The 27,667-nt window shown below is 36.6% G+C and overlaps 3 protein-coding genes across 4 annotated transcripts; 1 reads left to right on the top strand and 2 right to left on the bottom strand.

The window, feature by feature from the left end:
* Nucleotides 1-465: 465 nt before the first annotated feature.
* malt2 (MALT paracaspase 2) lies at nucleotides 466-6,387 on the bottom strand. 2 transcript variants are annotated; one of them, XM_079890275.1, is made up of 17 exons: nucleotides 6,271-6,387; nucleotides 4,971-5,125; nucleotides 4,714-4,880; nucleotides 4,478-4,608; nucleotides 4,248-4,398; nucleotides 3,853-4,040; nucleotides 3,636-3,732; nucleotides 3,505-3,549; nucleotides 3,381-3,422; nucleotides 3,094-3,297; nucleotides 2,802-2,979; nucleotides 2,639-2,713; nucleotides 2,437-2,564; nucleotides 1,938-2,087; nucleotides 1,665-1,822; nucleotides 1,319-1,456; nucleotides 466-1,214 (listed from the first exon to the last, which is right to left on the bottom strand). In XM_079890275.1, exons 2-17 carry the CDS (start codon nucleotides 5,105-5,107, stop codon nucleotides 783-785), a joined length of 2,421 nt encoding a protein of 806 aa, XP_079746401.1. In that variant the 5' UTR covers nucleotides 5,108-5,125; nucleotides 6,271-6,387; the 3' UTR covers nucleotides 466-782. The 2 variants fall into 2 exon arrangements, with proteins under 2 accessions (XP_079746401.1, XP_079746402.1); XM_079890276.1 differs by having other exon boundaries at nucleotides 6,106-6,356.
* Nucleotides 6,388-6,990: 603 nt separating this feature from the next.
* mrpl54 (mitochondrial ribosomal protein L54) lies at nucleotides 6,991-7,958 on the bottom strand. The gene is made up of 3 exons (XM_079890198.1): nucleotides 7,777-7,958; nucleotides 7,465-7,621; nucleotides 6,991-7,355 (listed from the first exon to the last, which is right to left on the bottom strand). The coding sequence occupies exons 1-3, from the start codon at nucleotides 7,892-7,894 to the stop codon at nucleotides 7,223-7,225; spliced, it is 408 nt and encodes a 135-aa protein (XP_079746324.1). The 5' UTR covers nucleotides 7,895-7,958; the 3' UTR covers nucleotides 6,991-7,222.
* Nucleotides 7,959-8,170: 212 nt separating this feature from the next.
* On the top strand, nucleotides 8,171-9,556 carry fam32a (family with sequence similarity 32 member A). Its single transcript, XM_079890199.1, has 4 exons — nucleotides 8,171-8,299; nucleotides 8,491-8,650; nucleotides 8,817-8,870; nucleotides 8,954-9,556. The coding sequence occupies exons 1-4, from the start codon at nucleotides 8,232-8,234 to the stop codon at nucleotides 9,020-9,022; spliced, it is 351 nt and encodes a 116-aa protein (XP_079746325.1). The 5' UTR covers nucleotides 8,171-8,231; the 3' UTR covers nucleotides 9,023-9,556.
* The last annotated feature ends 18,111 nt before the right edge of the window (nucleotides 9,557-27,667 follow it).

Below are 27,667 nucleotides of genomic sequence, written 5' to 3'. Positions count from 1 at the left end.
TTAAAACATGCTAACAATGCTTAGCTAAGTGCTAAAGAATGCTAATTCAATGAAACATGACTTTTTTGTTACTCAAGAAGGCCATTTCCAATTTGCACCAAACTTCACACGTTTGATAAGAGTTCTGTCCTGAACACACATCCATGCTCATATTCAGCTATAGTCATAACGCCACCTACTGGCAACAGAAACTGACATGGTTAACACAGTAATGCAGTACTAACCACATAATTATTGTGTACTAAGCATGCTAGAAACAGACTAAACATGCTAGCAACACTTAGCTGAGTCATAAAGCATGCTATTATCACCATTATACAAAACATTTTGTAACTGACTTTGACATACTCTTACTATATATACCTCCTTAAATGTACATTTCCCAACCATGCTCTGTCTTCCTAAAGCCACCGAGTGTTGATGGCACGGGTGCGAGGGCCCTTTCATCGCTGCTTGCAGCTTTAATATTTGTATTGTATTCTATTGAAATTCAAGTGATAGATACATTAGCCTACAATAATTTCCACAGACAGAATAATTTGTGGTGTACTTTAATGAAAAATCAAACAAGATAATTTAATGCACTGGTAGATTTATCAACAAAACAATACTGTAAGCTGTAAGAGTACATCAACTTTCTCAATTATATTACATTCTTAGGCTTCTGTAACATATGGCAGATAGAGTGGAAAAATTACACTTTAACATATTGTATACATATTATATACACAAACTGTAACAGTTTGTAATGCATCCGACGCACAGCCCTGAACACTTTCTTGCTAAATGGAATTTGGTAAGTTGCTAAATTTAAATGGGAGTTCCTCAGAAGAAGCGCTAGGCAAACTCTTGATGGCAGGAGGTTCTTCAGACTCAAGAAACTCTGGACTTATGGTTTCCTCAGGTTCATTCTTTAAACCAGTGTATGTGGGTGAGTCCCTGGGTCCTTGACAGTAGGACCAGGATGTAGATGGAGATCCAGTGTAGGAAAGGTTTGAGTCAGACAGGTTAGCTCTGAAGCTTTCACTGAAGGATGAAGACTCCATTATACTGGACATTTGCAGTTCAGTGGAGGAAGCAGGTGAGAGTCGTGGCTCGTGGAGGTTGAGTTTTGACACTAGAGGCTTGCCTACAGTCACCCTTTGCTCTTCCAAGACCTCTTCATCCAGATTAGCATACTTGTAGTGTAGACACACAGTAAATGAGAGCTCTTTCTGTGAGGGGAAAAGCAAGTAAGATATGTCTTATAATATGCATTCCATATAAGTAAAACATTAGATATACTTTGGACATATTGTACAAACATGAGACACTATACCTTCAGCCTTTGCAGGGCACTAATACGAGTAAAGAGCCGAGGTTGTTCCAAAGGCAGTAGATCATCTAGGTTCAGTACTAAGCTGCCAGCCTCACGGAGACTCTCCTGATTGCTGTGCTTCAGGTCTATTTCGGGTCCCTGAAATGATATCAGTCGAAACTGAATACAAAACAATGCGTCTTGGGCTATGTTTTTTACAATCTACCAAAGATACATAAGTTGAAGTGGGGCATGAAAAGGTAATGAATCTTATCCACAGGAAATCAATTAATGATACATCTTTTATGTTATTTTCTCATGACTAACTCAATAAATTATTTGCAGATCTACAAGAATGTCAGTTTACCTCTGTAAAGTCAGAGAGCTGAGCAGAGCATGACAAAATGTCTTCAGGAGTCTCCAATATCCGAGTGTAGATTATCATGATATTTGAGAACTCTGCAGCGAAACCGAGCTGTACCTTGACACCACATTTAAACTGAAGACAGCGGCTTTGTGGGATGACTGGAACCATTTACACAAAATCATTATGTTTCAATATTTTCTGCATTTTATCTACAGCCATTGTACTTTGCATAAGGATATAAACTAAAGGGTTTTTATTATGAACAGGTCCCACCGTGCGCGATGGCCCACTGTAAGTTCCGTGTTGACGCTGTGACTTGGCATGTTGGAACTTGAATGCTGTCTGTCAGGGCACGACGCTCTGAGAGATTACTGCGAAGTTCCAGAGCCTGCCGGCCACGAGTGATTTTACACCTTCCCATGTCTGCAATGGACATAAACTCTGTAAAACTGTGCAGTCACACTTGACGTTCAAGAATTTCATCTAATAATTCTGCTAGCCAGGGCTGCGTTTCCCAAAAGCATTGTGAGCCAAAATGATCGTAGAGAACACTGGTGGTAATGGTCTTTACGATCAACTTGGGCTCACCATGCTTTTGCAGCCCAGAGCAGTTCAAATGTGAAAATTTCCAAAAATGACCAACAATATCAATTTAATTGAAGTTTCTGTTTATGCACATTTTGTAACATCTTCTTGTCTAAAAGTAATTCAAACAAAACACTGATACCAACAATGAATTGTGGATAACTAGGGAACATCTTTAACCCCAAACCTTCTGCTACTTTGTCAAGTAGGACCGTGACCTTCTCTGGCTCCATCAGTCTCTTCTTAAGAAAGCTCATGAAGATTCCATTAGAGAGATCGTCTTTATTTACTTCAAATGCTTCGGCATCAACACACCTGAATCCAGAATGCGAAGATAGCAATCACAATTTCTAGACATCAATAAAATTACATCATTGCATTAGACTCACGTTGCATAGCCAAACACTATGTTTGCGGTCACTCTCAAGGGGCCAGGTTGTGGGATGCTCTCATCATTTGGGTTTCTGTATGAACAACACAACTGCAGTCAGGTTCAAGTAATATTTTAAGTACAATCATTCAGAAATAATAAACTTATGAATCAAACCACACCGTTTCCGACACATGTCCAAAAGAAAAACGTTAAGTCCCGTCTGGCGCTCTTGCATGCGCTGCAACACATCCTGCACCCAGAGACAGTGCTTGAAGGTATAAGAGGCTGGAGCATCGATGGGTACCATGAAACTGTTTCCATAGTTCTCATAGCCGTGACCAGCAAAGTACAACAGCCCTTGAAATGGCAGACAGAGATCAGATGATCCAAACATATATAATAAACAAACAATCAGGATTGGCGTAACATTCTACAGCTGCATAAATCCAACTGACGCAACAAGGAACTAACCATAAACACCTCGATCCAACAGCAGCAGGAACTCAGTAACAGCACTATGCATCTCCTGACAGTTGAGGTCCAGTAGAGAGACGACTTTAAAGTCCAACTGGCGTAAAAGGTTTGTCAACTCATGCACATCTGCCATGGGAGCTCTCAGCTGCCGGTGATGCAGGTAGTTCATATTCCCCATAAGCAGTGCTACCTTGTCAGTGGCTATAAATTTGTGAAGTGACAAGATTGACATAGCAGATACTATGAATACAAAAAATACCAAGAGTAATTTCCTTATCACTTACCACAACAATCACCCATTTGCCTTGGACCCGCATCAGAAGCACCTGTAAAACATAAGGTGCATGTAAGTGGCAAGAAAGCATCAGTACATATGCTTAATCATACAATTATATAGATCATTCTTACCCACTTCAGTTGTTTCCCATGAGACATCAGAAGAAGAACCAGGACCTGAGGGAAAATGGGCCATGTTATGAAAAAAAAAACATTTATATTTAAGGGAATGATTATGGATAATGTTGTCTCAAGCTCCTTACCAATGTTTACTTGGACCTGATCGCTCCACATTTCATGATAGAGGTTGTAAACCCTGCAAGTATATGTACCTCTGTCGGCTGTGGTAATGCATGGAATCTGTGGACAAGCCCATGTTAAGTACACTGTACACCAAACTTTGGCATAACCCCTTTGCATTTTCTAATAAATTCTGCTACACATTCAACTGTGATACTTAAAATTCAACTTAATGAGTACCTTTAAGAAGCTTCTAGTACACTTTGGCATTGGAAGTTTGTTAAGGAACCATTGGAACTGTGGAGGTGGGTTGGCCTGAGCAACACATTCGAGATAGAGAGTGTCTCCCTCCACCAACTCTTGAGGCCTGGGTTGCTGAATAATATACAACCCACTAGTTGAAGAAGGGAAGTAGCTACCGCTGGCACCTGCAGATAATAATAATTAATAATTCGTTACATTTATATAGCGCTTTTCTAGGTACTCAAAGCGCTTTACATGGAAGGGGGAATCTCCTCAACCACCACCAATGTGCAGCATCCACCTGGATGATAGTCTGATTGACACAATTGTTGTTGAAGGAAGTTTGATTCCTTCAAGTCTGAAGTAAGTTTTAAGGTGAAATATTCACACACCTGCACTTGCGCCTCCAGACCTCAGTAGACGTACATGGACCCAGCTGGAGAAGACATACTTGTCCCCAGAACTTACACGGCAGATGTAATGGCCCTGTTGAGATGGACTTACAGGATTCAGGACCAGCTCTGGGCCACTGCCTCCTGGCATCTACCAAGAACATAAATAATCAGACTAAGGATGACATTTCAAATCAGTAGGCTTAGTTACAGAATGTAGTGCAGCAGACCTCATCTTTGCCCCTGAACCACTGGTAGGTGAGCTCCACAGGTCCAACTGCTCTGCAGCTCAGAACCACGGTACTTCCCTCTGGTACCAGCTGACTCTGTGGCTGCAGTGTGATGTTAATATGCTCCATCACTACCCAAAAACACAAATAACACCCGGGTGATATGACCCACCCCTTTGGGTTACCACCTCGAATTAGATTAGATTAGATGTGTCCCTATATGTATATTTAGCTACCATGTGTAGTAATAAATCCAACCGCCTCTCTGTGCTCAATTTTCTTCAGGCATTGAAGCAGGAAAGCCAAAGAACACCGTCTATCTGCGAGGAGGGCAAGCAGGTATCGGCCAGGACTGCCATGTGGACTTAGTACTTTGATTGAGCAGTCAGTAAGCTCTTTGTCACTGCAAAGAAGGAGATTCTGTAATTGTGAATCGGTCATAACCATGCACAATATCAGTTATTCCACACAATTTAGCCTATAACAAACTTACCTATAGCAGAATTGTGGCTGCTCAGCCACTGCCTTTGCCAGCTGTTTCCAACCACACTCTAGATTGTCTAGCATGTAACCAAGTCTGTTTAGCTCTGTCTCACTCAGGTCTTCTACACCAAAATTCTTGTCCTCCATAATTTGATCAATGATTATCTGAGAAATAAATGACAAGAGGTTTATTTAAATTTATCACCAGACAGGTTTATTCAGTTATTCAGTAAAATGTTGGGGCATTAATATCATTTTTACTCTAGGTATGATACCTAGAGTACAAATTATATTAATGCCCCAGCCCACTGCTCATCTTTTGTAATTTTTCAGAATAAATATAAAACAGCTTTCCAAACCAAACCTTTACAGAACTTAAAACTTCTTGCTTGCTTACGTTGCTTGACATTCTTAAAGTAATTCAAACTAAATTTTGTAGACAATACTACGTTTTTCAAAAATGTATTAAATCAACATGAATATACATTTACATTTCTGTAATGTTGCACAAGTGTTTTAATCTCGATTTGTGAACAACTTCTCTTTTTTTATCAGCTTTGAAATCCTTATTTGTCGTTGTTCAAAATATAAATTTTGTAGACAATACTACACGTTTTTCAAAAATGTATTAAATCAACATGAATATTACATTTCTGTAATGTTGCGCAAGTGTTTTAATTTCGATTTGTGGACATGCAACTTCTCTTTTTTATCAGCTTTGAAATCCTTATTTGTCGTTGTTCCAAATATAGGCATATCTTTATTTTTATTTATTTTTTAATCATATTAACACCGAAATCTCAAACAGAAGAAATCTCAATACATATTTGATATAAACGTTCTTTGTTCCTGTACGTTAATAAAACAGTGAAAACCAATCAACATAGTAACATGAAAATACGGAACCAAATGTATATTTTTTTTAATTTCACGACACAGCTGGCAATGCGCCAAATGTAAGTTTAAATAACCAATCGTAAAGGCAATTCATAAAATAAAATTATGATATCATTGGAATGCATGATCAGCAAAGCTCCAAAAAGATAACTTTTAGTAGATTTCATTTCATTTGAAAACGAAATATGTAAAAATTAAAGGCTCTTAAATGTAATCTTAACAGGCAAACAAAAGTAGGCTATATTTACCTGTTATACGGTAATTTAGACTCCAGGAAGTGAGTTTATACCGGGTTCGTAAAACGCAGATTGTAAAGTGACCGAGGCACAAATACTGATAATTAAAGATCTCACTGAATTCACTCTTGATTTACCAATAAAGTCAATCGGTCTCTAAATATCCGTTTAACTTACCTGAATGTGATTTACCGCGACTAATACTTATCAGGATCCGCAAATCAATATGGTAAACATCCGCAGCAGTTCTGTCTTTTTCAGTCAGTAGTTCCTCTTTCTAACATGTATTTGCATGCACACCCCCACCACGCGCAGCAATAGCTTTTTACTTTCACCTACTCTCGACCTATAGCAGCAAGACATAGGCAACAAGTCACTCCTGCTGAAGAAGAGGTGCAACCCTCACATATTAACTCACATAACCTAGATAGACAGACAGATAGATAGATAAATTATAATTATTAGATAGATTATAATTAAATAGTTAGATATATTATAATTATTAGATATAAATAGACAAATGATACAACAGATAGACACATAGACAGAAAGATGATTGATAGACAGACGGATGAAAAATAGATATAGACATACAGACAGATACAGGCGAATAGACAGACAGATGATAGACAGAGATAGACGAATGATAGATAGATTGATAGACAGGCAGATATAGATGAAAGATAGACAGAGATAGAAATAGACGAATAGACTAACAGACGAATGAGACAGATGATAGATACAGACGAATAATCGATAGATAGATACAGACAGGTAAACAAACAAATGGATGATAGACAGATGCTAGATAGACAGACAGATGCAGACCATAACTAGAAAATATAATATAGAAATAATATATATATTTTTTAAAGGACACTTTTTGACATTGCACATTGATGATGGCATCAGAATTTTATTTGCTCATGTGACTGAAATGAGACTAATAACAAAACGACAACAATAGTAATACAAAGAATGACAACAAAACTTGCAAAAATACAACCACTTGATCCTCAGAAACAGGAGAACCAACACACCAGCAAATTTGGCAATGTCCACTGTGCCTGCTGGGAAAGCAAAGGTTCATCCAGGCTTTGCTCTCAAAGAAGCATTCTGTCCATTCCCTCTACATCTTTTTGCCTTTATGCAATTTATTATGTCTCCAAATATGCTCCTTCCTTAAAAGCTTACAGTATTCCCAACTGTCTGGTTCCAGTTCATTGAGTTTTTTGGGTGGGCCGAGGTCCAACTGAAACAGCCTGAAGACATGGGACAACAAATGCAACTTGAGATACAAACATATTATTTTTCTAGCTAATCTAAGATAAATGCATTATAAAGCACAAAATAAAATACACCTCATCATACCATTCTGGATACTCCTCCTTGGGTTTAATAAGAGGGTCTTCGCCCTGTTTCAAGATGTTGACTCCAACTGCATGAGTGCAAAGTCTCACTGGATCCTTGCACACTTCTGGACCCTTAAGAACTTCCTTTGCCATTCCTTTACTTTTTCCTTTCATTACTACGAGAGACAAAATAATACTTTATTAAGAAAATATATTTAAAATATGAATGCAAACCAATATAAACATAATAATATTATATAAAAACAAATGTTTTGAAAATTGGTCCTCCAAGGTCAGAAGACATATGTAATAGGTACAAAATAAACCTTACCTGGTTTTTTAGCATAACTACGGTATTGAATAAAAACAGTGTTGACAAAAAGCTCGTTATAAGCATTCAGAACTGGCAAGTTTATCCTCTTCATAGAATGTAGTACAATATGTGCCATTGTGCCTCATCGGATCTTCCACCATGCTGTCTGAAGTGTACATGTACGTGAGACGTACTTCCGGATGATTCTGGAACACGCATGCGCGGTTTGCGTACGGTCTAGTCTAGAAACTTCAGTTTCTTCAGTCAAAAACTTCAGAAACTTAAGTCAAAAAATGTATAACTAACATTCAGTGTCACATAACAAACACAAAGGTGCAAAATATAAGGAAATAAAATGTAAAAACAGATTATTAATCTATACCTTGTCACTCCTGTCCTATAGAGGGCAGTAAGACCGAGGATAAGTTATAAACACCTCTGACCGTCTGTTGTTTAGACGAAAGCAAGCCAACATGTCGGAGTACAAATCTGTCCAGAAAGGGTCTTTAAACCTGAAAGGAGTCTCTTTAGCAAGTAAAAAGTATGTATTTGTGTATTGTCATGCTTTTCTAAATATCAAAACATTTTAGCTGTTATTTGTTGAGGGAAAATGTTGGCGTTTATGTCACGACAGCCGTTAGCTGTTATGCTAGCTTTGTGTTGATGTTGTTCCAGTTGTATAAGTGTTATTATGTTTGCAGTTTTACTTCTTTTGGGGGTTTTTTTCTATAGGAAAAAGAAGAAGGAAAAGGAAAGGAAGCGTTTAGAGGAGCAGGCTATGGCCTTAGAGGACCAGGCTATGTCCAGTCAAAATGAAAACGGCACTAAGAAAGTTTATGTTGACAAAAGGACGCCAGCACAGATGTCATTCGACAAAATACAAGAAAAAAGGGTATTTATTACATTTTATATTTGTCATCTATTGTTTTAGTGCCGTATACTAATACTAATTGTATTTCTGTGATTCATTTAGAATTCTAAGTAATAAATTGTCGGTTTCACCTTGCTATTGGATTATAAAGTGATATTCATTCTTTCTTTATCATTTTTGTTATTAGCAAATGGAAAGAATTTTGAAGAAGGCCTCCAAAACGCATAAGAGAAGAGTTGAGGTAAGGTCAATGATGTTTATATTCATATTTTCAGTTACGTTTGTGTGTTTTAATTAATTTGTGAATGTTTCTTTATGTTACAGGATTTCAACCGACACCTGGACTCACTGACAGAGCATTATGACATTCCCAAAGTCAGCTGGACTAAATAAATGTCAACGGCTTTTCAGCTGGATGCTTTCAGAGCATCAAATGCTAATTTTCTAACAATGAGTACTGAAAAAAAAAAAGGTCCAGGGTAATTTTAACATTGTTAAGCCTATACTCTGTGATAGATTTTTCAGACCACTGTATGTTAAAAAGTTAAATTTTCCTGCAATTGCTTAGTGAGGTCCACTTGTCTGCCTGCAGTGATCATTAACTTTTGGTTAAACTATTTTAAAAAAAACTCTTTACCTTGGCATATAAGTACATGATGTTATTTTGTATTATTTGCATGCTGTAATAGTTGTTGGTTTAAGAGTGGCTGAGCTGAGACCAGTGGATTTCACACTGTTACTTGTTTTACGTTGCATATGGACAGCTTTATCTTTTTTTTTATTACTCAAACTTGTGGATGATATTATTTTTTTTCCATAAGATATTCATTCTGTGTTCATTATATGTCTATGATTGGCCAATCAGAGTTGCATACAGAAACCAGAAGCTGTGTAATAATTTCAAATAAAGACTAGTTATTAGTTTCATGAAGACTGTAAAACAATTTTTCCATTTAATAAAAATATTTCATGTATCTAAATTGCACCAAACAATACATTCTGAGTCCAAGTCTAACTTGCCTGTAAACAAAGACAATGTTGTGCCAACTAAGCTCATGTATAATACACTATGGCCTGGTTTAACAGACCTTTCAGAGTGGGCCTTAGTTCACTTAGGACATTTATAACTTTTATAAACGTGCCTTAGAAAAAAAGCATTACTGGGTCATTCCATGAAATATGTGCCTTTTGTGTCCCTAAGATATAATCAGACATAGAATTACTAAAACAAAATCTAAATTTGTGATTTAAAAACATAATAATATATATTACTTCCTCAATATTACATTACATTAAAATTACATTTATGCTGGTAAGGATTTTGGCCTGTCCCTCACTATGATTGTTCCTTTTCAGAAGGATTTTTTTTTTAAAAATTGGTACAAAGATGGTACAAAAATCACATTTGCATAATATACTAAGTATAGTCTCATTATTAAGCAATGTTTTCGCATAAGTATACATTATTTTGTATAAAATATAAATAATTGTATCGGTGTCCCCTTATTTCTTGTTAGCCCTGTTACCCTCACCAAAAACCCTTGTAAAATAATGGTACATTCCAGTGTGCATCTTGAGACAACAATGGCACTGACATATTTCGAAAACAAATTGCTTTCAGTTAAAACAGCTCAAACATGCATTTTAGTCTGGGATTAGTAAGTATTGTCTGTGAAACAGGGGGTATAGACTTTAGTCAGGGTAGCGTCATATTTAACTTTTGACACGAATTAAAACGACCCTGTGAAGGACAGAATACAGTGTGTTCAGTGGATTCTTGTAGGCTACTGTTGTTTAACAAAAATCCTATAGTTCAGCTGGTGAAAAGTCTCTCGGAAAAAAAAACCCCGTAAACAGTTTTAAAAGTTGTGAAAATTACGTGATCTAGGACCTTTATACAGTGCGTGCCATTGTAACGTCTGGTCAATCTCTCACAGCCTCGTTTTCTTCTGCGTTAAATTCAAAATGGCGTCTAACCTGACAAAGGTTGTTGCTGTTATTTAATTTCATAAATGTTTTTGTAATAATTAAAATTTAATTTGATGTACAATCTAAGTATAATGGCACAGAAAACCAAATGCTGTTTGTGCTCGCCATTTGGTTAAAAAAAAACATGTTGCAAGACTATAATTCCAGCAGAAGGCGCTGTTGGTTTAGTGACTGGACTAAAAGATTTTCACGCTATCACGCATCGTCTTCAAAAGTGTCTTCAAAAGCTGAGACATGTGAATTATAAGGTATATTTTATATGCCACAAATAATCATAACCTTTATCCAGAGCAACTTAAGTGTGTTTAATCTAAAAAAAATTTCCCCCAGTGTGAGTTCCGAGGGAGTCGAACCCTTGACCTTGAAGTTGCAAGCAGGTAGGCGAAATCAAAAATTAAAAGTTACGTTTTCTGACATGACACACAGCAACCTTCGAAAGAACCTCTCATTATGTATAATCATTGTTTAACGTACTAGTTGACATTTTGAGTATTATTTAGATACACAGCCAGTCAAATATTTCTTACGTCTACTCAGCACTGTTTATTGCTTATAATGGCTAAATAATCTGCCAAATTGGAAAATAACTCCCATTCGTGTTAGATATGAAATATTTGTTTGATGCTATGGACACGTCATGCTGATCTGTGATTATACCCTGTGGTGTAGCTTTGATAGTCAGTTTATGAGGGTGTAATTAACAAGGTGATTATGTGGTTTTCCATGTTTTATGTGTTTTCATCCCGTGTGTGTTCAGTGTACACGCGCACAAGTGGCCTGAACCTTGTAATTAAAGGGATATTTCACCCAAAAATGAAAATTCTCTCATTAATGTCTCACCCTCATGCCGTTCCAAACCCGAGAGACTTTTGTTCATCTTTGGAACACAAATAAAGTTTTTTTTTTAATGAAATCTGAGAGCTTTCTGTCCCTCAGTTGACAGTCTACGCAACTACCACTTTGACACTTCAAAAAGTTCATAAAGAGATTGTCAAACTAATCCATATGAATTGAGCCGTTTAGTCCAAATTTTCTGAAGAGACACGATCGCTTTATATGATTAACAGATTTAACTTTAGCTTTTATTCACATTTAAACATTGATCAGAAGCTCAACCAAACCTGCTTGACGCGTGAGAACAAACCTCATTGCGGAAGCTCAAATGTGCTGTGTAACGCAAGAATGAACCTCATTGGTTTTTGCTGAAGCTCAAACTTGCTGCATATCATGAGAATTAGGGCTGCACGATTAATCGAAATGAAACCGCACGCGATTTGGCAAAGGCTGCGATTATTTTATGCGCAGCTTGTCAGTGAAACACGGATCTTGTGATCAGTAGTAAATGCGGCTCCAACTGAAAGCCAGAGGGCGCTCTCACGCAACCACTCCAAATATGCCCCACTGCAGAAGAAGACAACCCCCCTGAAACGCTTTGATTGAGTTTTTAAATGTTGTCTTTGGTTGGACAAGAGGTTCGTAAATGCTTCTCATGTTTGGAAGGACGTTTGACGCGTGTTGCTTTAACAAATTCACGTTATAAGTGACTCAAACTCACAGTGTTTTCACATGGAGCAGCGTTTACAGAGCCGTACATCAATGACAAGCTGCACATAAAAGATAATCGCAGCCTTTCCGATTTTATAATCGCAATAAACCAAATCAGTTTAAGCATGATTTCATGTAAATGAGAATGAACCTCATTGGTTCTTGCTGAAGCTCAAACGTTATGCGTAACACGAGTGGCCGACACCTTAGTGGAGCAATTAGGCTTAAGAAATCATTTAGTTGGTGATACAAGCATGAAAATTGCCATGAACCTAATTGCTCCACTAAGGTGGTGGCCATCTTGAAAAATGGCCGCCATCTTGAAATTTCAAGTAGCTGTGGGTGGCTTATTGTCTAGTGACCCACAGAGACTGCTCATGCCAATTTTCATGCTTGTATCACCAAATAAACCACTATATCACTTAACTGCTCCACTAAGGTGTCGGCCATCTTGAAAAATGGCCGCCATCTTGAAATTTCAAGTGGCTCGGACAATTTTCTTGTCAAGTGACCCATGGAGACTGCTCATGCCAATTTTCACGCTTGTATCATAAACTGAATGATTCTGCCAAACATAAGCACTTAGCCGCTCCACTATAAATTCAATCTGTTCATCATATAAAGCGATCGAGTCTCTTTAGACAATTTTGGACTAAACCGCTCAGTTCATATGGATTAGTTTTATGATCTCTTTATGAACTTTTTGAAGTGTCAAAGTGGTAGTTGCGTAGCTGTCAATGGAGGGACAGAAAGCTCTCAGAAAAATCTTTATTTGTGTTTCGAATATGAATGAAAGTCTCACGGGTTTGGAACGACATGCGGGTGAGTAATTAATGACAGAATTTTCATTTTTGGGGCGAACTAACCCTTTAAGGCATTTATAAGAAGATCCTTGTGACATGAGGTTTCACTGACTATACGATTCCTAATGGACCGGATGAACATTGTTTTATTTATTCATCTAAAAAATAAAACACACCCCGAATCGCGAATAAATATATTAGAGATACAGATTAAGTCCGCTAGAAACTAAAAGAAATGGCATGTTGACAAATCCATGTTAACTGGGAAATTATAGAAAACGAAATTTCACTATTACCATGGTAAATGTACTCATTTTCCAATTCCATGAAGCATTACAATTCATATATATATACAATATAATACAAAGCCTCAGACTACTCCTTAATTAGATGCTAGTCATAAATTTCATTGTGTGTGTGAGTGTGTATACTGTACATATATATATATATATATATATATATATATATATATATATATATATACATCAATAACATAATTTGCCATGCTTTATGTTAGTTTTGTTTATTTAAGTTTGTTATGCACTAAACTCTCCCCGAAGCCAATATTCACAAAACCTCAGACTTAATTAGACGCTAGTCATAAATTACAGTTGCTGTGGCGAGCAGGGTGTATTCTCTGTGTGTGACACTGGAATGATGTCACATATGGTTCTGATGAGAATGTAAAGTATTAATGTTATCTAGCATCTGACTGATGTAATTCTTAGTCCTATATTGCACTCGTCTTATCTTTAAGATTTAATACACAAGTTACCTTTTGGCTAGTACATTTTGTGGTGTATTCATTTTCAATTCAATTAAATGCTTCAAAGATCTGAAGGCAGTGTGGGAGGGCTACAGCTATTTCAGTTATTACTAAATTATGCAATCTACACAGTCATATTGTCTAGAACATCAAAATGGAAATTCCCATTTGAAACTGTCATTTCATTTTAGCGAGAGTACAGTTAAAAAGTAGAGGGAACTTGGTACAGCTTGCTAAAGCAAAAATGGTTTAGTTTGTACAACCCAAGCTGTTTGTGCTTCACTGTGTTATACATTAAGTATTTTTGACTTTTTTAGTGTACTACTATTCTTTTTGGGCACTTGTCCTGTCCCACCATTGCAATTCAAGGATTAATCTTAACCCCCGATGAGCCCACAAAACTCATCACCCAAGATTGGTCTCTAATCATGAGCGCACTGCCTGCACGGGCCACATGTCTAAACGCAGAGCTCCAACCCACAGACATAATGAAAGTGCTGGAACTGAGATACGAGCCTCAATGAAAAACAGAAGGGCTTCAGAGCACGATCCACATCAGACTCGGGGGTGCCGCCGTCTGATTTTCGGATAGTTTAAACAATATTCTGCTCCATATGCAGAGCCATTTTGATGCATGGTGAAAGTTGTATATCAGAAGTTTAAACAAATCTGGGGAAAAAAATAATGTATTATGTATTGTGGTGTACAAGTTTATGGTGATTTCATATCTAAGATTTATGGTGTTACATGGCAGGACAACTGCCAAAAAAACAACAACAACAACAACAAAAAAACGTAATAAATAAAAGAAAATAAATCTATATCAGAAAAAATATGTTATATGTATGTATTACAAATAATAAATGTGTTATTTTGTTATAAATACATTTTTTTTTAAATGCATTGATTTATTATTTACTGAAAAACCAATGCATTTATTCATTTATTATCAAATAAATACATTTTCTTTAATAAAATACATTTATTTATACATTTATTATTTATTGATAAATAATAAGTTTATGTATTATGAAACTAAATATATAATTATTTAAAATAATGTGTTATTTAGTCATAGATCAAATTTGTATACATTTGTTATTTACTTACTGATAAATATAAATGCATTTATTTCTTATAATAATAAAGTAATAAGTATTCTAAATGATAAATACTTTATTTAGTCATAATAAACTTTTTTAACCGATAAATCAATGCATTTATTTCTTATAAAAATAAAGTAACAAATGTTCAAAATAATAAATGTGTTGTTTTGTCATAGAATTTAAATACCTTCATTTTAAATGTATTATATAATAAATTAATAAATGTGTTGATTTATCAGTAAATAATAAAGTAATGAACTATTATTACAAAATAATAAATGTGTTACTTTGTTATAGATAACAATTGAAATACATTTATTTATAAATGTATTTATTTACCTATTGACAAAAACAACAACAAAACACTTATTAATAAATAAAGTAAATAAATATACAAATATGTTATGTATATGTATTACAAATAATACTATTATAATAATACATTTATTTATTATAAAATAAAGTAATACATGATTAATAATAATAATAAATGTGTTATTTTGTTATAGATAACAATTATAAATAGGCTACATTTATTTTTAACTACATTATTTACTTACAGATAAATAAAATAATAGGCGTACGTGTATGTTATTATGAATAAAATAAATTTTATTTATAATAACTGTACAATTTTAATACACCGACATTTTAACTTCTTAACTATTTCAATTATGCTGTAGGCCTATGGGCAGCACATAAGTCAGACAGCTGACACCTCAAAGTCTGGACTTGTTATTTCTCTTTTCTTTTTTTTTTCAGACAAAATAATCCCAGTGGAATTCCTGTCAGTGTCCAACCTTGATAAAAGTTGATTTAAGTGACCAGAGAGGAAAGACCCGGTGAGTTATCGACATAATTCATTACCGGAGTCGACGTTAACCCTGTGACATCGAGCGAGGGGTCAGGACAGTATCGAACAGACCAAATGCACGCAGAAAACGAAAACACTCGAAAAGCAGCCGTTGATGTTATCTCTTGCAATAACTATTAAGCGAAGAAAACAATAGGGAAAAAAACGCCGAAAGCTCAGGGGGAATAAGGGCGTGATTTTGCCCCCTCGCGCAGACGGAGCAGTCTGCCAATAGTAATGAACTTTACAACTTAAGGGTCATTGATGACGAACGTTGCGTTGCCCTGTGGGACTCCAAACACTTGACTGTTTATGTTACAGATTCATGCCTCAAGGTTGCCTCATGTGATATCATAATAAACGTATGCGAAAAGCACTTTCTATAAAGTTTTACATTGGCAGGCGTAAATACCCATTAAAGTCATCTTTCTTTGATTTATGGCAAACCTCCTGCACATAATAGTTCAACATGCAACAATCAAACCACCGCTTGTGGCTCTAATTGTTTTTAATTTACTATCGGCACTAATTCAATGGAAATGAGGACAACTACAGTACCACATGTTCTCAAATCTTTTGCAGACCAATAGTGGAGATTGAGGAGGACAGAACTTGATTTAACACTATAATCAGCCGCACCGTATTGCTTTTGTCGCATTCTGGTGCTAAGATTGAAGTCTTCAAAAGAATAATCAGGTTTTTCTGAGCCATCTCTTGTAGAGAGCTTATGCATTAAAGGAATAGCCCAGTATAGTCATTTAAACTTAAGTTACATTAAACTGACTTTGAAAATTTGTAACAAAAAAGTTGAAAAATGCTTAACTTATTTTGATGAGTTAAAGCAATGTAAAAACATGTAATAACATTTTAATTTGAACTAGCCCTAACAGCTAATAAACTACAAAATGATTGTACGAATAACAAAAACACAATATGCATCAGCCTAGATCTGGACCAAAATATCATCATCTGCATGTGCATTTTCTGGCCCATCTCTCATTTTCCCCATAAAAGCTTAGTAATGGGTTGAGGGGAGGGTTGTGGTACTGGGCCAAATTACAAACCTTCCTCCATCATCTAGTTGAGGCTGCTAAACTCTACCTTCCAATTACAGCTACAAACCCCCTGAACCCTAAACCATCCTGTTTCAGCCTTTTTAATGTTCTTGTCTCGCAACCCCTCCAGGAAGCCGGATTGTTTGATGGCTCAGCAGACAGTCATTTTAGAGGATCCTTTGGGAAAGAGGAAACAGCAATTTAGACCCATTGTCTAGACATAAATGAGGAGAAATGCCTAGTTTAAAATCAAGAAATGTACGCAATCACTGATGTAATTCTATGAACATGATGAATTTATGAGTCGTTTTTAAAATCTCCATTGCATTATAATACACATATGTCCTTAATTGTTCTCAAACACGTGTTTTGAAAGCAAACGAGAGCCAGTTATCCATAAGCCTATAAGGGAATGGCTAACTGTCAACACATAATCCTCCACACTACAGCGCTAATAAAACCTAATGGCAACCTTTCGTTGTTATTGTTATACAGAAATCGTCACATTCTTGAAGCATAACCTTCCCCATATGCTCTCCTCCAACAGCTGGTTTGTTCTCACTGTGACAAATCCAATGGCAAACATGCGCACGCGGACCATTGTTTGAGCCTGGGCCGGACATCAGGTTCACCTCCACCGCTGGTCTCCAGATCCCAGTGCAGATAGAGCTAACAACTTGGCTCGAACGTAAAGCCTGAAACTCAATACAGCTGTTCCTTCCGAGCTCTTACGAGCAGATCTTGCTAACATGTCCTCAAATATGATTACAAGATGATACAAAACAAAAGCCATCTTTGAAAAATCTCCAGACATGGTTTATGTGGTTAGCCAGATACGTTTATGCTAAGAAAACTTAGCGTTAAACGTGGATACTGTTGGCATATACTCTTAAAAATAAAGTTTCTTTATTGGCATCGATGGTTCCATGAAGAACCTTCAACATGCATGGAGCCTTTCCATTGCACAAAAGGTTCTTTATAGTGGAAAAAGTTTCTTTGGATTAGCCTATTAAAATTTTCTTCACACCATGCAAGAAAAAAATGGTTCACCGAAAGGTTCTTTGGGGAAACTAATTGGTTCTTCTATCATGTGAAAACCCTGTATTTACATGTCGAAACCTTTATTTTTAAGAGTGTATTTAACTAGACTAAATATCCTAGTGAGCAATGAGCATTATTGAGAATACAGATCATAATAATAGCTTTTTATAAATAGCTTTGAAAAACGGAAGGTAATAGGCCTATCCCAAAACTAACAGGCACTTTTCTGCAAACTGTTAAGTTGCTTCTTTCACATTTCGCGACAAATAAAAATGTCAACTTGAGTGGAGCTAAAAGCGCTTTCAGTTTTATCTGAAACAGATGAACGTGAATCTCGCGATGCTTGGTTTTTGTACCGCGACAGTCCGGTCAGTGGCGCTAAAAGGTTAACGCTCTTTCGCGTTTAAAAATAACTTACTGCCACCTACACTAAACCCTACCCAAACCTAACCGACAGTGTTAACAAAAAGCAAACATGAGATAAAACGTATTTGCTGAAGCAACCCTGCCATTTTAGTTTGTTTCTACAAGTCTTTGAGGTGAAGTATTTTATTGTGATCGTGTTTCGCGGGACTCGTACCGAGAGGTGAGTTACCGAAGTTTATATGGAGCTAGTTGTGATGCTACATTAAAATGTACTCGTTTACAAATCATGTATTGTGGTAAAAGTGTTTTGAAGTCATCAAAACATAGTAGGCTATTGTGCAAGAAACAGCATGAAAAGTCTATTAATCCTTAATTTAATAATTTATGTGAAAAGGAATAAAAGTTGTTGGTCTTTTACTGACAAAAATGTGCATTTTAGCTGGAAACTACAATGAATTGTATTTATATGTACGTTTTTTTGAGTTGTGTAAAAATGTTTAGGTAGGCCTAGATGCAATAGCCTTTGTTAACCTAAAAGTTTCCTAAAGGTTATCCGGTTAACCAAGTAGCCTAAGCAAGACTTCGCACAGAGGTTTTGGATTGGGGTCCTGCTATTAAAAAAATAAATAAAAAGAACATGCTGAAAAGGACATCTTCAGGTAGACAAAGGTGGTTTAATGGTCTTTGCTAGCTAGCTGCTGTTCATTTGGTTAGCCTAAAAAAAGTAAACAAACAATAATCGAAAAGTCCCTAAAATCCCTTCACAACCATCAAACTAGACAAGCCTGACTAACTTGACAGAAGATTTTCTAACTTCCTTTGGCTAAAGCTATTCAAAATTCATAAATTTCACATCTTAAATAGTTACTACCACAAAATGTGGCATTTAAAGCTATTCAAGTTGTTTCGCCGCTTCCAGCTATTGTCTCTGCTAATGACAAGTTTGGATTTTAACTACATGATGAATACCCTGTGCAAAGCTCCATCTGGGCCTTGTTTCATCTTGGCTTGATTGCTGAGAGATTGATTGTTGCTTTGGGCTCTGATGAGGTGCTGTACACGTTAATTTCTTATTTACATATGTTTTGGATCCAAAATAATGTTCTGATTCTCCCTAATCTATCCTTCCACTGCAATTAACATTGCGTCCAAAAGTGTTAGCTAGCCAGCCGTGGCAGTTCTGTGCAAGATGTCGCCAAGACCATAAAGTGATCTTAAGCGAGTTAATCTGTTGATTATGATTAAAGCACATTTTTTCCCCCAAATAAAAATATTTTCTGTATGGGCAAATCGGCTAAAGGTTAGCACATCCATAAGTTGGTTTGTTTAAGTCTGAGAGAATCCAAACTGAAATGTGCAAGGATGAATTGGGGGAAAATGACCTACGAGCGCCTTTCCTTCCAGCTAACCATGGAAGGCTATTTCAGGAGCTGAGGTCAGCAGGCCTCATTCAGTTGATGTCACCTCCTGCGCTCTGAAGTGGCGTATTTAGGAGCGCTGGAATGTGGTTGAGGAAGTGGTTTAAAGCTACTGTCTGCCAGGCTCTTCTCGGACACAAAGTATGGACAGGACACAATGAATGGGGGTCTACTGTCCAGACACAAAGGGTTTGAAATGAGCACATTTCTATGTGAATTAATCTTCTGCATATGCTATTGCAAAGAAATGAAACTTTCTTCTACTATAATATAGTAGAATTTTTGAGAATGTCCAAGAGTTTGGTTCTAGCTAGCGTGCGGAGCAGTACACTGAAAAAAAAAATTCTTTGAAAAACATTTTCCTCATGATTTACTAGCAATTTACATACCTTCATGTCATTCCAAAACACGTGCTATGTTTTCGTTGAAAAAAGAAATAATTTTTTTAAGCTATGGCTACAGCTCAGAGCTATTTTCCATAAAACGACAGTTGTTGTGAAGTAACAAAAATGAGAGAAAACACCCAAAAAGCATGTCATGGTCAATAATTGTGACATTAAAATGTATTTATTCATTCTAAAAATCTAAATGTAAAAATAGGGGAAATGATTATGCAATTAAATATCAAACATAAAAATACAATTTTTTTTTTTTTTTAAATATAAATCTTCACCACAAAAAAAAACACATCATAAAAGCATGTTATGACTAATAACCAATCAACTCAGAGATCTGAAATTTTATTGACATTTTCTTTACATTTTATAAAATCAAATTATATAAAACTAAAGCTTAACTAAATCAACTAAATATAAACATAGGGAAAATTATTCTAATTTTGACAGATACTGATAAATTCCAAGTAGTGAGAGACACAAAAAAAGCATGTTATTGCCAATAACCAATCAAGACTTTAAAATGTATTACAATTTATATTATTTATTTTATTTATTAACTCCCAAATCTAACTGAATAGAAATGAATCACTAAGAACTTAATTTCAAAATGCTGTAAGATTTAGGTGAATTAATTTAGTCATCACAACATTATAACGTACAGTATGAAAAATGGATATTAATTTTGACGTATACCTTAAGTCAGCATTAGATCCAATCTAAATGTGAAAACAGTGCAATTAAATATCCAATATTGAGAAATACTGAGATAAACCAAAATTTCATTTTTGTCTCATTCATTTTTGTCTGAACTATCCCTTTAAAAGCAGCCAAAGTTGCACTTGATGCTTTGAACTTGTGAAAATATTCCCCAAGGAGCAGCACTGAAGAAATCTCAGAAGCAGGACCCAGTGTTTGCCTGTCTGATACTGGTATTATGATTGTTTGAGTAGAACTTTGTCAAGCAGACGTTTCCCCCAAGTATTGTGTGGTTATCTAATCTCAGCGGCTCACTTCGGTATGTGAGGTGCTTGTGGTCAATGCGGCTGTAGCGCACATGCACAGATATCTAGTCGTGTTTCTTCACAAGAGAGACAGGATGAGGAGATTTCAGTAAACGCCTTGTCTGACACTTCAGAGTAATGAGAGGATTACAGTGAGACACATTTAGTTTCCCAACTCCAAGTTGCCCACACATAAGACAATAGCATTGTGTCTTCGTTTTTGGTAGTAAACAAAGTGTTAGCCTTACTTTAGCACCAAAAGGTTAGGGTTTGTGCACTTTATGTACAATATCTGGGAAGACAAACTGCAAAAGAAGCTTTTGGAATAACATGTCATAATCAAAACAATCCAGTAGAGGTCACTGTTCCCCACACACTACTTGAAATCTCCCTCCAATTCAGGTTGGTGTGACAAGCAGCTAGCGGCAAGATTAGCCTTTTAAGAAAAGGCATATCAGACCCCAAGAAAAATGTTTATGTGAATGAAATGACTGAAAACTCTAAATTATGGCTTTCCTAATGTAGCCCAAACAAGTGAGATTAGCACAGACCAAATAAATGAGCTGGAGATGCTAAAGCAGTTTGCTCGTTTCTTAATTTATATTGCATTGCAGGCAGCACACTTAGCTTAGTAAGCCAAGCATAACATTTGTAATGTTATATTACTAGCATGTTAGCATCACATTAGGGCCTTGAGCTAGATGCTAGATTGGGTGTAAAAGAATGTGATGGTTATAATCGCTATAAAATGGTTTTAAGTCAATTTTACTACAGTATCCTTTTTGTTTCTTTACCTTTGAGGTAATTGTACAAAATCAACAACTTTTGCAGCTATATCAGCTTTCATTGTTTTTGTTAGCATATATAATTTTGGCTAGCTGACGTAACCCTGCCCGGTAGAAAACACCAGTCTGTTTTAGAAACCAAAAAAGTCATAGAATACCAATTACGAATGTGCTGGTATTTCTCGTGGCCCCGTGTTTGCTTTTGACGTGATATATTTACCGACGTATTGAGTTGCACAGGACATCGAGTACATCTCGGCTCACTATAGGTGTGTTGCGTGCTTGGGAATCCTGCTGTTTGTTATTCTCTGACGCTGTCGCCTAGCAACCAGCTTTTTTTTTTAGGGAAATCCTTGTGTGTGTGTGAGCACACCTGGTTGTGTGACGTGAGCAGACAGTCAGTCCTCGGGCGAGAGCAGCACAGTGGTATTGACTGATGTGGGACAGTTGGATGCCAGTCACAAAGTAATAAGCAGAGAGTTTATGGAGTGTAGGGTTGGTGAAAAGATTTTAAACAGATCCTATTTGAATACCTCATCCATGACATAGATGTGTGGTTGACTCTACAATGTATTGTGAAGAAAAAGGCTAGAGACCTTGCTCAGAATTCAGACTGAAGTAAGACAGTAGCCTGGAGCTCATTGCTGGGAAATATCTGTGCATGTTGTCCCAAGCTTGCTGTGCCCTTGGGTTTCATACTGATGCATGCTCACTTACTGGTATCATGGCTGTGAGATGATGGCTCAGTGATCATAAACCGCTTTCTATGTCTCACAGCACTGACGCAATCTCAGACACAGTCAAGTTATGCCATCAGTCATCGACTTTTTCACCTCGGATGACTGCAATAGATGTTCACCTGTGACAAGAAAACACTTTTCAAGGGTGGTGTTGACGGTAGGAAAAAAAGTACTATGGGAGTCAATGGCTTCGGTCAACTGTCTGGTTACCAACATTCTTCAAAATATCTTCTTTTGTGTTCAACAGGAGAAAGAAACTCATACAGGTTTGGAACAACATAAAGGTGACAGAATTAAATTTTTTGGGTGAACTAACCCTTTAAGTCAACTAATTAAGGCAAGAGCTTGAAGCAAATATAGCACATTTAGCACAGCCATATGCTAAAACCACTAGCAACCACCTAGTGAACACCTAGCAAACACCAAGAACACCCTTAGCATAGCCATTCAGAATACTCCAGCATCCATATATATGTAGATTCCACATTCGACTGCTCCAGACACATCGACACGTTCGCCATCTTGGAACAGTCAACATTTCAGATGCTGCCGTCACTCACAGTAAAAATCAATACGTTTTCCAAGACGCCAAAACATTGTGCAGCCTCTGGTTGGAAAAATCGTAGAGATTTACATTCCAGAAGAAATGGGATCACCGATGTTTTTAATGTCATTTTAGCTGACGCCATTGTCTTGTTGTATTGTGGTAATGATATACTAAATCCTATGAAAATCATCTGCTAAAGTCTGTTGCAGATGTAGTTATTCATACGTGCGTACAACTACGCTGTGTTCACGGACTGGCTTTGACCGTTCCAGTATGTTGAATGGCTTATGAATAGCGGCTTATAGAAACAGCTGCTTATAAGGCATCTATGTGTATATATCTATGCTAGTAATCAACTAGCAATCACCCAGAATACACCAGCAAACACATAGAACATCTATGTCTATGCAATAACATAGCAACATGCTAAAAACCACTCAAAAGTCCTTATCAACCACTCAGCAATTACTCAGAACACACTTGCAAACACAAAGAACACCAATAGCAGCATGCTAATAACCATTCCAAACACCTTATCAACCACCTAGCGAATACCTACAACAGTTTAGTAAACACCAAAAAACTTTTGCATATTAACATGCTCAAAAGACTCGACATCTTAGCAACCACATTTGCTCAACAAGTTAGTTAAAGTCAACAGGTTTTAAGCTAGCTGAGTAAAAAACACATAGCGGCGTAATTCAAAGGCATAGACATTTGAAGGAAACTTTATTGTCCCCTTGAATACTGAGTTTTATTACCACCAGATCAAAGTAATAGCATCTGCAATTACACATATGAAATAAGTATGTCTCTTAGGGTCTGATAAATACTTTAATTCTTATCAAATGATAAGTTAAAAGCAATTACAGCTTGTACAGCTTGCCTTTAATAACTGGTAAACATGGTGTCCTCTAGACAAGAACTAAGTACATTCAATTGAGCCTTTAAGTTTTGTAAATGTGTCTCACATGCTGGAGATCAGCATCATTATGCGGCGTATCAATTATCATTTGATGTTGTGTAATCATAACATGTACAAAGCCCTGCAGCAAATGCTGTCCTGTTAACAGATAAATAGGTTTATTTTGAGACATGAAAAGGTATGACAGCAAGCACTATAATAGATGAATGCCGTTGCATGCTAGGATTGTTTAGTGAAGCCAATCTTTATTGTCTTTCCCTTAGCAGCCAGAAAGGTTTCTAGTTGTGTTCTTTGTGACTGCAATTCCCACAGCTTGGCTCAGGTAAAAGGTCACAGTCCAGGTGCACACCTGGAGGATGTCACTAATGCCAATGCAAATCCTCATGCTTTTGCAGCTCCACGTCCCCATCTGCCTTTTTTAATACTTCCCTCGGTGGAATGCAGGAAAACCGCCAGGGTGACATGTGCGCTCCGTCCCATAATTTCGTCCCCTCTGTGTAGCGACCACTCTCCTTTAAAGCCATGAAGTGGTTTCTAGGCCTTCTAACTGCTTTAAAGGGGAGTAAAAATAAACCCTGGAGACACATGTGCTTTCCATTTGGCTCAAAGGAGGAGGTGAGGGGGGGTGGTGGTAAAGAAAGAAAGAAGCACTCATTGTGACCTATTTACTTTGAGTTGTTATGATTAAGTCTAAACCAGCATGCAATTTACAGATTATTCCCTTTAAATAAGAGGGTACGCTCGACACAAGAAAGGGCCCGAGATGAGTGAACGAGGGGGGAGTGGCTTTTTTTTTCAATGAAAGAAAAGTTAAATATAACATATGCCACATGAAGATAGCCCAAAATAGCGTATATAAACCAATGGTATAGCACATCATATGGAAGGCATACATATGTTTTAACTTCTGTCAAAAGATTGAAATGACATGCTAATTGAAATGCACCATCTCGGCATCCCTATAAATATCACATGCACACAATGTAGAATATAACCATAATTAAAATTTTAAAATAAAAAACCCACCAAATATAAAAAAAAACGTTAACGTTTTTAAAAGAAAATAAGTGGTGCTTGCCTGTGCAAAACTCCCGCCACAATGCTAGTGTGTTCGCAAGTTGTGTCTCAAATAACGCACTATGCACTATGCACTTATACTATGTATTCAACCATCTAGTGTATGAATGTCATCCAACAAAATATTATGATAGCCCCTCCCGCTCGTAAAGAAAGTGCATGAAGTGTTCAACATTCCACACATTTTCGGTTAATGAAGTGCACTTTCTTGTAGGAATTTCCAGTCAGAACACACTAATCGCACTACTTATTCTACAAAAAGGCAAAGGATAGTGCATAAATAAGAGAATTATTGAGCAACCTGAGTGTTTGTTTTTAGCATGTTGCTGTTCTAAAGGTGGAGTTGATTGCTAGAGTGTTTCTAGCGTGTTCTGAGCAATTGCTAGGGGTTCTGAGTGTTTTTAGCACATCATTATGCTATGACCATGTTTGTGATATATAGTGTTGCTAGCATGTTCTGAGCGACTGTTAGGTGGTTAAGAAATTCAAATAGTTTTTAGCACATTATTATGCTACGGGCATTTTTTATATTTGCTAGTGTTCTGTGATTGCTTAAGAATATTCTGTGTGGTTTTTAGCATGCTAAGTGTGTTCTGTTGTTTGCTAGAGTTGTGCAAAGGTGTTCTGAGCAATCGCCAAGTGGTTAAGAAATTCTGAATGATTTTTAGCACATTATTACGCTCAGACTGTTCTTGATATCTGCTAGCATGTTGCTAACATGTTCTGAGTGATTTCTAGGTGGTTAAGTTCTAAATGTTTTTAGCACATTATTATGCTAAGACTGTTCTTGATATCTGCTAAGATGTTGCTAACATGTTCTGAGTGATTGCTAGGTGGTTTCTGAGAAGTTCTGAGTGTGTTTAGCACATTATTATGCTAAGGCTGTTCTTTATATCTGCTAGCATGTTGCTAACATGTTCTGAGTGATTGCTAGGTGGTTTCTAAGAAGTTCTGAGTGTGTTTAGCACATTATTATGCTAAGGCTGTTCTTTATATCTGCTAGCATGTTGCTAACATGTTCTGAGTGATTGCTAGGTGGTTTCTAAGACGTTTTGACTGTATTTAGCACATTATTATGCTAAGGCCACTCTTGATATTTGCTAGAGTGTTCTGAGCGATTGCTTACTCTAGTGCTTACCCGTTTTATCATCCACATGGAAATCGTAAGTCTGATCGCAGTAAGTTACACAACAAAGTTTAGCACTCTTAAGTGTCAACAACACTATTAGCGCATTAGCAAGCGCCACTTATGATAGGATTCTATAAAATGCCATTAGGGATTGCTAATCGATTAATCTTTCAAAACACTGCTATCTCATGTTCAAGTCAAATGTTGCAGTGTATATAGACATTGTTGCTTTAACCATTTATCTTGGCCGTGAGTGACTCAGTGTTCAAATAAAGAAACTAAGTGTTTAATCAATATCCTTGGACTAAGGAGGGAACATGCCTTATCTTTAAGCTATACGCCAACTAGGGGATTTAGAGATAATATTTAAGACAACACAGTGATAGTAGCTTCCACCTAACTACTAATGATTAATCTTTATGGGATTCTAAGGGAAGACACTGTTTCCCATCTGATGCACTACAATAAATGTGATTACCATTCAACAAATGGTGTGTAAACATAACCTCTCAAAAATGTTGTGTACTGACATATGATCAGGGGTTAAATTAGGCCAGAATAATCCGGAACAACATTCCGGCATCTTCGAAAATTAACCTCTAAATTTTATATGCTAGCATAAAAGAGCAAAGTAGCATTGGACGTTTGGCATGAAAAATTTAAATATGCAGACTACAAAAGATAAGGACAAAACTAGATGAACTTGTTCGCTTAACGTCTGACATGCTCATTCATGTATTCGGCCTAAAGAAAGCAAGGACATCCTGTTCCGTACAGTTTTAAGCAGAGATCACGCGAGGCCGTGCCACGGATGCCGCGGGGCATTGTGGAATTTGTGTACAGACAGTTCTTACCTGAGACAGGTAATCGCAGCAGCCGTGTGCCAATTCCTTTTCTAATCTTAACTCTCTCGCCAAACAAGTTTTAAGAAGCTGGGAACAATCAAAAGACAAAGTGTGCAGTTCATTGAAGGTGCAGCTTTTATCCACACACTTTCGAGTAGAAACACTGTCCATCTTGGAAAACCAGTCATGTTGTCGAAAGCAAGATGAAAGTAAACTTCGGCTGTTAAAGGATTAGTTCACCCAAAAATTTTAATTGTGTCATCATTTACTCACCATCATGGCGCTCCAAACCCCTAATGACTCTCTATTTTCTGTGGAAAACAAAAGGAGATATTTTGAAGCTGTTCCAAATGCTTTTGTCCAAAATGGACTAAAGTATTCATTCATAATCTTACACTTTGACTTTGTATCTTGTAATTGCGACTTTGCATCTCTCAATGCATATTTACTTATGTAAATTCATATTTACATATTTAAACACTCTCTCTCTATGTATACATGTATTTGTAATTTAATAATTATATATATATATATATTTGTATGTATATATACACACATAAAGATAAATATTTATATAAGTTTGATATTAATCAATATAATATGTATATACACACACAGTGTATGTACACAAGTAAAAAAGTAAAACTTT

Source organism: Squalius cephalus, assembly GCF_949319135.1.
Source record: "Squalius cephalus genome assembly, chromosome: 13".
NCBI classification, from domain to species: domain Eukaryota; kingdom Metazoa; phylum Chordata; class Actinopteri; order Cypriniformes; family Leuciscidae; genus Squalius; species Squalius cephalus.
Note: the sequence above shows the minus strand (reverse complement) of the source record. Positions and strands in the feature narration are given on the sequence as shown.

Excerpts from the sequence above, each read along its gene's own strand:
- mrpl54 (XM_079890198.1), bottom strand. The coding sequence starts at position 7,894 with ATGGCACATATTGTACTACATTCTATGAAGAGGATAAACTTGCCAGTT. Across the intron at positions 7,622-7,776 it reads TAGTTATGCTAAAAAACCAG|TAATGAAAGGAAAAAGTAAA; the intron begins GTAAGGTTTATT and ends TGTCTCTCGTAG. Across the intron at positions 7,356-7,464 it reads AAGGAGGAGTATCCAGAATG|GCTGTTTCAGTTGGACCTCG; the intron begins GTATGATGAGGT and ends CCATGTCTTCAG.
- fam32a (XM_079890199.1), top strand. The coding sequence starts at position 8,232 with ATGTCGGAGTACAAATCTGTCCAGAAAGGGTCTTTAAACCTGAAAGGA. Across the intron at positions 8,300-8,490 it reads GTCTCTTTAGCAAGTAAAAA|GAAAAAGAAGAAGGAAAAGG; the intron begins GTATGTATTTGT and ends TTTTTTCTATAG. Across the intron at positions 8,871-8,953 it reads CGCATAAGAGAAGAGTTGAG|GATTTCAACCGACACCTGGA; the intron begins GTAAGGTCAATG and ends TTTATGTTACAG.
- malt2 (XM_079890275.1), bottom strand. The coding sequence starts at position 5,107 with ATGGAGGACAAGAATTTTGGTGTAGAAGACCTGAGTGAGACAGAGCTA. Across the intron at positions 4,399-4,477 it reads GGTTCAGGGGCAAAGATGAG|ATGCCAGGAGGCAGTGGCCC; the intron begins GTCTGCTGCACT and ends TGTTCTTGGTAG. Across the intron at positions 2,565-2,638 it reads ATAGTGTTTGGCTATGCAAC|GTGTGTTGATGCCGAAGCAT; the intron begins GTGAGTCTAATG and ends TTCTGGATTCAG.